The sequence below is a fragment of the Triticum dicoccoides genome, chromosome 1B (assembly GCF_002162155.2).
Source record: "Triticum dicoccoides isolate Atlit2015 ecotype Zavitan chromosome 1B, WEW_v2.0, whole genome shotgun sequence".
Lineage (NCBI taxonomy): Eukaryota > Viridiplantae > Streptophyta > Magnoliopsida > Poales > Poaceae > Triticum > Triticum dicoccoides.
Window position 1 is genome coordinate 133945010 of NC_041381.1, and position 12104 is coordinate 133957113.

Sequence of the window (12104 nt, forward strand, 5' to 3'; positions counted from 1 at the left end):
GTTGGTGATGGTCGTGGTGGTGGACGATGGCCTTGGCGTTTCAAGCTGCGGTTCTTCTCTGTTTCTTTTGTTCGTTGCTCTTTGTGGCTTTACTAATTTATTTAAAGCTAGGTCTAATGCTTTTTTGATCTAAAAAAGCAGAACTATATAGATTTTTTTGGTTAAAATATAGTGTTGAAACCAATACTTTTAGCATGTTTGTAACACATAATTTCTGAATTGTGCTAGATGTATGGCGAATGTTGATGTGGAAATTTCCAGAAACTTGTTCTGTGCAGCTATCCAAGGATTGAAAAATTCCTTTTCAGAAATAAAATTGGTCCCTCTTAAGGTCTCTCCTGTTATCACCAAGTAAATGGAAATATTGAAGTTTATTTTGGCCATTTTGTTGTGAAAATTCAGAGAAAAAACCCCCCTTCATAGCACACCATGAAGCATGCTTCCTTACCGCCAGCGAAAGGTTGCATCTGTGATGTGATAACACTTTGGAGTTACTTTATTCATAAACTTGACATCTTATTTCGTCTTAGTTATGCATTTTCTGGCTAGTTCAGCAGTAATTGCCCAATCGGGACCTCTGAATCGCCATTACTAGCTGTTCCAGTTATTCATAATTATTTTATTCTGTTCCCGAAAAAGTTCTATTTTTTGAATGAAGTGTTACCGTGTGATGTTCTCCTATTATCCAACTTTTCTAATCAAAGATGATGGAATGCTAGATAAAGAAACGAGTATTGTTCTCCCAAGGACCGCGCTTTAATTGTAGGAGTTTACACCTCTCTATACCACATTTACCTAGTTGTAGCTTTGGTAAAAAAAGTTTGCATGTTTACTATCAGAAACAGTTTAATATAATGATAATGATAATCTGCGTTCATCATATACTATCTACTTAATTAATGACATGTTTCTAATCAGGGGCGCTGGATATCTTACTGGACAATATTGTGAAGCTGGTGGAGGTGACAGATTCATCAGGGAACAATGCCCTGCACTATGCTGCGTGGCACAACAGAGTACATATGATATCCATGTTGCACAACAAAAACTCCACTCTAGCATATATGAAGAACATTGAGCAGCATACCGCTCTACACATGGCTGCTAAGTATGGCTCAGTAGAGGCTGCCAGGGAGCTCATGAAGCAGTGCCCTAATACTGTTGAGATGGTGGATTTATGTGGGAGAAATGCTTTCCACATCTCCATCATCAACAACAAGTTAAGAGTGCTCAAGTTGCTTCTTGAGTATGAGCTGCCGGAGGAGATCTTGAACAAACATGATAATGATGGCAACACTCCGCTGCATCATGCTGCCAAGCTCCACCAAGGGCCAATACTGTGGTTATTACTCAATGATCTGAGAATCAACTCATACATGATTAACAATGAAGGGCATACTCCATGGGACGATCAGGTGAATTAAAGAATCCCTGCTGATTAAACCAAATAATTTGGGCCCGCTTGGTTGTCTGATAGTGATGCCATGCAAAACCATTTAACTATCTGTTGTACATAATGGTTCATAAATGCTTCAGACATTCTTACTGGTATGGTTCTTTTCATCTTGATTATATATCCAAAAGGTTCCTGTGCTCTTATGTAGTTTTAATATTATTTGTTGTCGTTACACTTTGGTTTGTATCCTATCTCAATTAAAATGAACGATCAGATTAATCACTAAAGTTGTCTTCTCCCTAGCAGATTCTGATAGAGCCCATGACCCGAGATTTGAGTGATGCAATTGACAAAGGAGACATGCTAAGCCTGGTAAATTTCCTTGCTTACTACCCGGAAAGGGTTTATTCGGTGACACCCATAAGAGGACACACGTCCCTCCACCTCGCAGCATCAAAAGGAGATGATTGGTTCGTTCATCATGTGCTTCTCTATACGAACCGGAATGTGGGGTTCATTACTAGTAAGAACAGTGATGGGGATACACCATTGCACCTGGCCGTGAGAGCAGGCCATTTGGAAGTGGTACATCATTTGATGCGCTATTTGGCATGGGCTAGGGAAATCGAGCCCAACTTAAAGTTAAAGGTTTTCATCTAACCAACCCTATTTTAATTTCAGTGGTAGAGCTTTTAGTTACTAATATTTTCTTTCACTTGCGTATCCAATATGGTTTGTTGTTAATATATTATTATGCAGTTGCAGGGCTGGCAATGCCAATGATAACTTAGTGATAGAAATAGTAGCTTACTAGCAACCTTTTGTTAGAAACTTAGAATTAATTTTGTCATTATCTTAAACATATGCATGCATGTCAGAGCAGAGTAGCTGTGCTAGCTTGCCTAAAGCTTGTAGTCCAGCTACTCCCTCCGTTCCTAAATATATGTCTTTTTAGAAATTCCAATAAGTGACTACATACGAAGCAAAATGAATGAACTATACTCTAAAATATGTCTACATACATCCATATGTTGTAGTCTATTTAAAATGTCTAAAAATACTTATATTTAGGAACGGAGGGAGTACATCATAGCTGCATGGCAGTAAGAGCAATCAAAATGTAAAGGAAATTTGACTGCTAGTTATCTTAGTAAGGAAGTGTTGTAGTAAGTAATAGTAGAAGCAAATTGGAGTTTGCATTGGTTGTACAAATCTAGTCATGTGTTTAGTGTGCAAGGAAGCTCGCTAGGCATGAGTTGTGTAGAGTATACAACTCATCATGCTTAGATCGGTTTGGGAAAGCCTATAAACAGCCATGTATGCCATCATTTGGGAGGGAGGGAGCTGAGTGATTCAGTTCCAACAGGGGGAGAAAGAGGGGGGAGTTGAGTGATTCAATTCCAACACCTTTGCACGTCATGACCAACATAAATTAAATAGAAAAATGTAAAATGTTTATTGAAAGTTTCACATAACAAACACTTCTCAAGGGTAATTAATAATGAAATACTAAACTGGATGCCGGGTATGGGACGGCTTTGATATTTTGCACAACCATCGGATGAAGAATTACTAAATTAGATTGAATATTTTGGGTGACTTAGTTCAAAAGTACTCCATCCAGCTTGTCTTTTTATACCGGTGTAGTTGAGAAGTCAGGAGAATTTAGGACGAGCATGCATGCTGGGTATCGGACGGCTTTGCATTTATCAGGAAGGATTGTCAACACATTGTTATACCATCTTGCGCTTTGCTCTCCCTTGTTATACCATCGTGCATTCCGGCTGTCCTGTACGGGTGCCGCTACAACTGTGGCAAACTGGATCACATCTCTCGAGCATGCACCAACGACACCATATGTGTGCGCTGCGGCGGGGCGGGTCATTTCTCGGTAGGTTGTCCGCTACCTCATAGCCCATCATCACCGGAGGCTATGTCACACCCGACGCCTGCGTTGTGCGTTCAGGTGTAGCCTGGGGTGGCGTCGCAGGTCCAAGAGTCTGCTGGTGGTCGAGAGCGTGGCCGGTGGTGCGGCGCTGCAAGCATGTGGTTTGCCGGCGGCGCCGGTGGCGGCGGTGGGCGCTGTGGCCAGTCTTGGAGCGATGTGGCTGGTGGTGTGGTGCTGACAGTTCGCGTGGGATCCTCTTACTTCGCAGTGTCGTTCGACCAGCAGGGTTTCGGTGCGCTTGGTGGACTCGGTTGCGGTGCGCACGCCTGTGGAAAGGTTGGATCTTGCTTCGTTACCCTTGACGTGGCCATGGTGACAATGGAGGCAGAGCTTCAGTGCGCGATGGTGGTGATTACTGGGAACCGCCCAGAGATCGATATTGCTGACACGACGGCGGCCATCCATGCCCTCATGCCCGCTGCGGGCTGGGACCGATGGACTTCTCCATTCAAGCTTTTGAACTAGAGGACTTCCTCATCCTCTGTCTTTCTCAGGAGGTGAGGGATATGGTGGTGTGGGTTGGCGTCTTGCAGGCATACTTTTAAATTGCGGGCGAAAGTTGCGCGATCGCTGGCTGAAAGCCTCCCCGCGACTCAATCCTTCAAAAAACGCGATCTGGCGCTAACCAGGTGATCGCGCGCGAAAACAGAGCGATTTGCCTTTGCTTTCACTGCTCTTTCGCTGGGACGGGCCGAATGACTGAAACAGAGGCCCAAATTTGCTAAATAGAGATCGGCCCAAATTCCGCCCATATACAATATAATAGCTTCTCAGGAAACCTAGCATCGTCTCCCCCATTCCCTTCTCTCCCCCCGATAGAAAAAGTTGTGGCGGCTGCGCAGTTCTTCCCAGGTGCCGTCGGCTGGCTAGCTGTTACCGGCGACGAGGGGCATCTGCACGACGACGCGTCCGCGACTACAATGGGATCTCAGTCTCACACGGTTCCAACACCCCGTCCCAGCACATCGTGGTGGTGGTACAGGAGTCCTCCGATTCTATCCATCCTTAATTCGTTTTTCTCTGAAAAGCATCCTTTATTCGTTGCTTGATTCATCACAAGCACATCCCAGGAGGTACAAGAGTTCTTAAGTGTTGAACTGGTGATATTATGCTTGCTACAGACCTTGAGTCCTTTGTTTCTGTTCAAAATCCCCTGTTTTCTGAGAAAAATGTGGACATGTACTAGTTTGTATGTGGGATATACATGCACATGCACTGTTCCCGTGAACTGGGTTAGCGGTCGTGATCGCCCGCTATAGCGGCCGTAGCGTTTGCACGAGCCAGCCACGAAATGATTTAGCCCGCTATCTTAAAGTTTGCTTGCAGGGCCTTTCCTTCTCCCTCACGTTGCGGCTATACGGCTATAGCGGCCGTAGCGTTTGCGCGAGCCAGCCGCGAAATGGTTTAGCCCGCGATCTTAAAGTTTGCCTGCAGGGCCTTTCCTTCTCCCTCACGTTGTGGCCTTGGACGTGGCAGGCGCAGGTGGTAAGCTTGCGAGCTCCGTTCCGGATCAAGGTGGACTTGCACGGTGTGCCGACGCAAGCCTGGTGCATGCGTACCGCGGAATCGCTGGTGGAGAAGTGCAGCTGGATCGAAGAGATTGATTCCGCCATGGTAACCAAGAACGCGTCACGCTATGCATGGCAGATCTTGCCCTCGTCCCGGCGTTGTGGTGGTTCGTCGTCTCCGAGGATGCACGGTAGAATTGTTTGAGCGTCTTCTCGGAGGGCGTCTCTCTTGACAGGCTGGTGGACGCGCTGCGTCATCCGGTCAGATTTGAGGTCTGCTCTGTCCAGAAGTTGGTTGTGTCACCGTCACCTCTACCCTCGCCGATGCAGCGGCGGTGCAGCCCTCGGCTCCTGCGCGGGGTGTCGGTGGTGGACGGACATTGAGGCGGCCTCCCGTGGTGATAATGCCAGGGACGGTGGGACCCATGCCGTAGAGTTGCGGCGGTGCCGTGCTTGGAGGGCAATCAGGCGAAAGTGGCTGGATCACCTTCGTGAGCGTCGGTTTGTGCCGGTGTGGTTAGTGAGGGGTGCATTTCGGCGAGAATTCAAATTCCAGGGGCAGGATCGTCTCCCGTGTCTATGCGGGGCCTGTAGCCGTTAGCCTGCTAGTTGCGGTTCCTTTGCAACTGGTTGTTGGACAAGTGGCGTCCAGTGGTTCGCCTGTTGGTGCCGGGGGTATTTCCTTGACTGGTCGCCAGTCCCTTGCGATTCCTTGGTATCTGATGGCTCCAGTTGAAGGCCGGCGTCACCCGCGTTGCAGGATCCCGAGGCGGATGGTCTGGTGGTGGGCAGTGTGCGCTGCGTGACTGGCGACTCCTGCAGTTCCTGCGTGAGCTGGTGGTGATCAAAGAAGTTTCTGAGATCTTTGGAGAGGCATCAGGGTTACAAGTAAACATGCAAAAGAGCTCCATCATCCTGATCAAGTAAACACAACAAATGGTGGACAATGTTCTTCCTAATCTTACATGCATGTTGGCCTACTTTCCCATGCAAATATTTGAGCTTGCCACTGTAGAACTGCACGCAACAGCTAGTTCACCCAAAAGCTCAAGCTTATAGGGAAAGGTGGGCTATGCATTTATAGTTCAACAACCGAAAGTGGGCTGCACTTTTTTATTTTTAAACTGCGCCAGCCGGGTCTTGAACTCAGGACCTCTTGGCTCCGATACCATGTAGAATTGCACGCACCAGCCAGTTCACCCACAAGCTCAAGCTTATTGGGAAAGGTGGGCTATGCATTTATACTTCAACAGCCACTATCACCACAGAGTCTAAGGAAAGAGGAGCTACAACAGCTGATTGATCAGATCGCGAACCAACTTCAGCTATGGCAGTGCAGATTACTAACAGAGGCAGGGAGGGTCATCTTAATCCACTCTGTTTTGACGGCAATGGTGATCTATCACATGCTATCGATGGACCTCCCTCCCTGGGTGTTGCAAACTCGTGAAAAAATCTGCAGAATCTTTCTCTAGAGAGGACGGGTGGAGGCGAAGGCGGGGCATTGCAAAGTGGCCTGGGAGATGGTATGTTGGCCAAAAGAGCTAGGAGGGTTGGGTATCCACAACCTCCAATTCCTGAATGCGGCGCTGAGGGCGCGCTGGTTTTGGCTTGCGAGGACCGACCCGGAAAGGCCTTGGCAAGGCCTGCAGGTCCATGTTGCATCTGAGGTTGCTGGCATGTTTGCAGCGTCCATGGTTTGCACTGTCGGCAATGGCAAAGTGACTGTTTTCTGGGTTGACCGGTGGATCGAAGGGGTTCCCGCGGCAGAGATCACGCTGGCCATCATGGCTGTTCTGCTTCCCATACGCGCATGTTGCATGGTTAAAGAATGGCCTTCTGCTCAACAGATGGATCGAGCACATTAAGGGCCCTTACTCGATCGCCATGATTGTCCTATTCTGCAGGCTTTGGAACAAGATCCAAAGGCAGTCCTTCGCCATGTCGGAGGTGCATGATTCCTTCCGCTGGATTCGGTCCGAGCCTGGATGTTACACGGGGAGGTCTGAATACTGTGCTTTCTTCTTCAGCTTGACGGACATGCTCGGTGCGTGTGAGATTAGGAGCTCTCGGGCGCCGCCGCAACTGAAGTTCTTCGCCTGGCTCGTCATAAAGAACAGGTGTTGGATCTCCGACCGGCTCGCGGCAAGGGGACTACCGCACCAGCCATGTTGTCCGATGTGTCTGCAAGAGCTGGACACCTTGGATCATCTGCTCGCACAATGCTCCCTTGCATGCACGGTTTGGTTCGATGTGCCGTGGACCAAGGGGTGGGAGAGATATACTCCTTCCCATCAAGATGTGCTGGTGGACTGGTGGACGGTGCCGAGTAACGCTGCACCGGCGGCTGTGAGGAAGGAAATGAACTTCTTTTTCATCTGTGTCATGCACTCCATCTGGAAGGAAAGGAACCGAAGGGTTTTTGACAAGGTCTCGATGGTGACAAGCGGGCTAACTACAAGCATAGGTGGCGAGTGGATGATGGCAGCTTGCGTGGCAAAGGATGCAGGCCAATCGTGGAAACGTGGATACGCGTAAGTAGTCTGCCATAGGTGCGTGTGGTGGGCTATGGATTTAGGCTAGCCTAAGGGCAGCCTATTGTAATCACCAAATTGTTCTTCTTTCTTGATGAAACGACGCACAGCTCTCATGCGTGTTCCCAGAAAAACCATTTGAGATAATAGAGACCAAAACTAGTACAACCCATTCCCGACTAATGACAATCACATTTTAGCTATTGGAATCATGATATTTCCCTTCTGTGTGCAGGAACCACTAATAACTCCGGGCAGGAAAGGGAACACCTTGCTGCATGAAGCAGTGATACATGGTAGGCACCTTGTGGCAGGCAGCCTGCTAAATAGTTGCAAGGAGATTAAATTGACGGCTGCTGGAGAATTTATCAAGGAATACCCTGAGTGTGCTGATTTCTCAAGTATATATGATTTATTCCTCATCATTAGGAATGATGATGGGGACACAGCGCTGCACCTTGCAGTTAAAGCTGGAAATTCTGTATTTGTCGATATGCTGATCAAGTGTGCTAAAGTGATGAACCTGGAACTTACGACTCGATATGCAGAGGTACTTATTCTGATATTTTATACACCATCTCAAATTTGACTTTAAAACCAATATTTAATAACATTTGTTGTTGAGAATCTAAATAACAAAGTTGATATGTAACAGTATGAAATGATGACCAAGACCAGACATTATTTATAGTTGTGGTTTGAGAGATAAAACTTATTTATTTTAAGATATGAGAGAATCACATTGATGTCATGCTTACATGACTTTGGTGTCTTTTAGTTGCATTCATGAATAGTAGAGAGGGAGGAAAAGGTGGCGACGCACCAGAAGACATGGGTGTGGTGTTGCTGTGTAGTCTAGTCCAAAATATACAACCACAAACTGCCATGAATGAACAAATTGAGTTTTTTGTTATGTTTCGCGTTCATCAGTGAACATCAAATTTGTTGTAGTGAGTAACTATATTCTTGTCTGCAGGGGCCTATAACAATCGCAAACAAACTAGGAAACACCCCATTGCACGATGCAGTGCTGCAGCGAAAGTCGGATGTTGCACTTAAGCTGCTGGAGGCCAACCCAAGCTGTGCGCACATGTTGAATGCAGCAATGCAGTCACCGTTCTACATTGCTGTTCGGGACAGCCTTACATATGTTGTCAAGAAGATTGCCGACCAGGGGTTGTACGTGGCTTTAATGTCCACTCACGGCACTGTTCTGCACCAATCCGTGTTGGGGAATAACATCCGTAAGAATCTATTTCGAGTTCCAATCAACCTATATTTTCCGTCAAAAATAAACATCACTTGCCCAGGGAGAATTGTCATTTACAACGTGCATGCAACATCAGTATGTAGCAAAAAGTCATGGAGGTGATTTAGATGGATTAGTTATGGAGGTGATTTAGACTTGCCATCCGAGGACGTGTGAAAATACTCCACCCACATGGGAAGAGGACTAACTGCAGACGAATGAAACTTATACTTATACCACCAAGTGTATATGATCTTTTTTTTTCCTCGGTGTGGCATTTGCTGGCCTTGGCAGCCTCGGTGTTCGACGGCAAGGTGCTTGGGAGGCAATTCTTGGTTGCTCATATGGTGTAGCCATCGCGTCTCCCTGCTCTTGTGCAAGGGTCTAGCTTGTAGGTTTCTAGCCGGCATCCCACAAGCATAAAACAATCACTCACAACAAGCATCCCACAAGGTTCCACACATGTCCAAACACACACACACACACACGGAGGTTCACAAGCATACAAAAAGACATGAGGGTCCGAGCTGAGGGCACGAGCTGAGGGCACAACACAACAAGCCCTAAACACACACAACACAGCGCACGACACACAGTGGAAGGCGCAAAGCGCAAAGCAGTCCGACAGCCTAGTCGGGCTCAGGCGGAGGGGGCGGGAGCGGGGGAGCCACGCGGAGCGCCATCGAGTGAAGATCGGCGAGGAGGTTGGTGATGACGTCCCGGTCCTGGGGGCGTCTAAGCGGCCGCCAAAGCTGCAAGTAGCCACACATTTTGAAGATCACGTCAGTCGCACGTCGAAGAGGGACCTTCTGAATGACAAGCTTGTTGCGAATGTTCCAAAGCGTCTAGGCGAGGATCCCAACACACAACCATCTAATATGGCGGTAAGCGGGGAGGGGAGGCGTTCAGCTCCGCAAGTTAGTCGGGGAAGTTGGTATTGCACCACTGGTCACCGACCGTTTCGCGGAAGCAGGCCCACATGAATTGGGCAGTAGAGCACGAGAAGAAGATGTGGTTAGCATCCTCGATCGTGCCACAGATGGGACAGATCCCATCGCCCGGGCCGTTACGCTTGAGGACTTCGACCCTAGAGGGGAGGCGTCCGCGGATCCATTGCCATAGAAAGATCCTGATCTTCAGAGGAAGGCGAATGTCCCATATCAGGTTAAACGGTTCCGGGGCCGTCGAAGGCGCGATGGCCGCATACAAGGACTTCGTGGAGAAGCGGCCAGATGGCTCCAGGTGCCAAGAAATGGCATCCTGGTCCTCCTCAACGTTCATCGGCATAAGGGCCACGTCTTGGAGGAGGGAGTCCCAAGCAGCCACCTCGAGAGGGCCGAAGGGGCGACGGAAAGCGAGACGCCCTAAGTCAATAAGGGCCGTCTCGACAGAGACCTGAGGGTCAGCCGCAATGGCAAATAGTTCTGGGAAACGCACGGCCAAGGGGGAGTCCCCAAGCCAGCGGTCGAACCAGAACAGGGTCGAGGCCCCGGATCCAATAGAGATGGACGTACCAAGGCGGAGGACGGGCAGAAGCTGGACCACAGACTACCAGAACTGGGAGCCACCCGTACGCTGGCAAAAGGCCAGAGGTTGGCCCCTCAGGTATTTATTACGGATGATGGTCAGTCAGAGGCCTCCCTCCCCATTGGCGATACGCCACAGCCAGCGGGTCAGGAGAGCAATGTTCATGCGACGGGATGACAGGATCCCAAGGCCACCCTGGTCCTTGGGTTTGCAGATGTCAGGCCAGCTCACCATATGATACTTCTGCTTGTCTCCCTCGCCCGCCCAGTAGAACCTAGACTGGTATTTAGCAACCTCCTGATGGAGGATCTCATGTAGGCTGTAGAAGCTCATGAGAAACCAGAGAAGGCAAGAGTTGATGAGAATCACCCTCGCCGCCTTCGACAACCAACGTCCCCGCCAAGGTTCAACCTGGTGCTGCATCCGGGTCATCGTCGGGCGGAGGTCAGCAACGGTGAGTCTGGAATCACTAATGGGTATCCCTAGGTAGGTCGTGGGGAAGGAACCCAGGCGGCAGTTAAGCCGATCCGCAATGGACACCGCCTCCTCCGGAGGATAGCCAAGGACCATCACTTCGCTCTTATCGAAGTTGATGGTAAGCCCCGACATCTGTTGGAAATAAAGGAGGAACTTTAGGTTGGTGATGTCGGACGCTGAGCCCTCCACCATAACAATGGTGTCATCCGCATATTGGAGGAGGGAGACCCCTCCCTCCCCTACAAGATGGGGCACAATGCCACGAAGGTGGCCACAGGCTTTGGCCTTATCAAGAATGACCGCAAGGGCATCAACCACCATGTTGAATAAGAACGGGGAAAACGGATCACCCTGGCGGACCCCACATAAGGTGGGGAAGAAGGGTCCGATCTCACCGTTGATGTTGACCGCAGTCCGGCCGCAGGAGACCAGCTGCATAACGCGGGTCACCCGACGGTCGTCGAATCCCTTACGGAGCAGGACTTCCCGAAGGAAGGGCCAGTGGTGTCATAGGCTTTGTGGAAGTCTAGCTTCAGGAAGACCGCGCGGTGGTGTTTGGAGCGGACTTCGTGAAGGACCTCGTGAAAGACCAGCACCCCATCCAAAATAAACCGGCCTTGGATGAAGGCGGATTGGTTGGGGTGGGTGACAGAGTCCGCAAGAAGGGTCACCCTATTAGCGTACCCTTTAGCCAATATCCTGAAGATCACGTTGATCACCATGATCGGGCGGAATTGGCGAATGTCGGAGGTGCCCGGAACCTTAGGGATGAGGGTAATGATCCCATAGTTCAGCCTCCCAAGGTCCATGGTCCTAGTGAAGAATTCGTCGAAGAGGGCCATGACCTCTGGTTTGATAGTTTGCCAGAACGTTTTGAAGAACGAGACCAGCAAACCATCCGGACCCGGAGCCGAGGAGGGGTTCATGCCCTTGATTGCTGCTAGGACTTCATCCTCCGAGAAGGGGGCAACCAAGGCCGTGTTGGCCTCGGCGGAAACGAGCTGAGCACCTGACCAAGTGTCGGGAGCCAGCGCAGCCCCACCCCGAGGGGTGGGGGAGAACAGGGCTTTATAAAAGCCGTCGACGTGCACCCGGATGTCCGAGGGGCGAGTGAGCTGAGCATCGCCGGCCCATAGAGAGTGGATGGAATTCCGACGACGCCGGCCATTGGCGATCGCCTGGAAATAAGCCGTGTTAGCATCACCACGGAGCACCCACCGTTGGGTGCCGCGCAGCCGCCAGTAAGCCTCTTCGTCAGAATAGATGACCGATAACTGGTCCTCGAGATCATATCTCAGCATCCACTCGTCAGGAGAGATCTCGGACGTGTCAGCGCGAGCGTCCAAGGCCTGGATGGCACCCAAGAGGGCCTTCTTGCGCTCACGCAGATCTCATCCAAGGTTCGCGCCCCAACCCTTCATAAATTGGCGGGCAAGCTTGGCGCAAAACTGCCAAGAGTCCACGA

The 12104-nt window shown here is 49.6% G+C and overlaps 1 protein-coding gene across 3 annotated transcripts in view; it reads left to right on the top strand.

Annotated features, from left to right (window-relative positions):
• LOC119323503 (ankyrin-1-like) overlaps positions 1–12104 on the top strand; it is a 51158-nt gene that overhangs the window by 26551 nt on the left and 12503 nt on the right. For all 3 annotated transcript variants that reach the window (XM_037597182.1, XM_037597191.1, XM_037597185.1), the window contains 4 exons: positions 919–1415; positions 1703–2044; positions 7622–7936; positions 8363–8630. In XM_037597182.1, the coding sequence (XP_037453079.1) occupies positions 919–1415; positions 1703–2044; positions 7622–7936; positions 8363–8630 (1422 nt within the window). The remainder of the gene's footprint in view (positions 1–918; positions 1416–1702; positions 2045–7621; positions 7937–8362; positions 8631–12104) is intronic.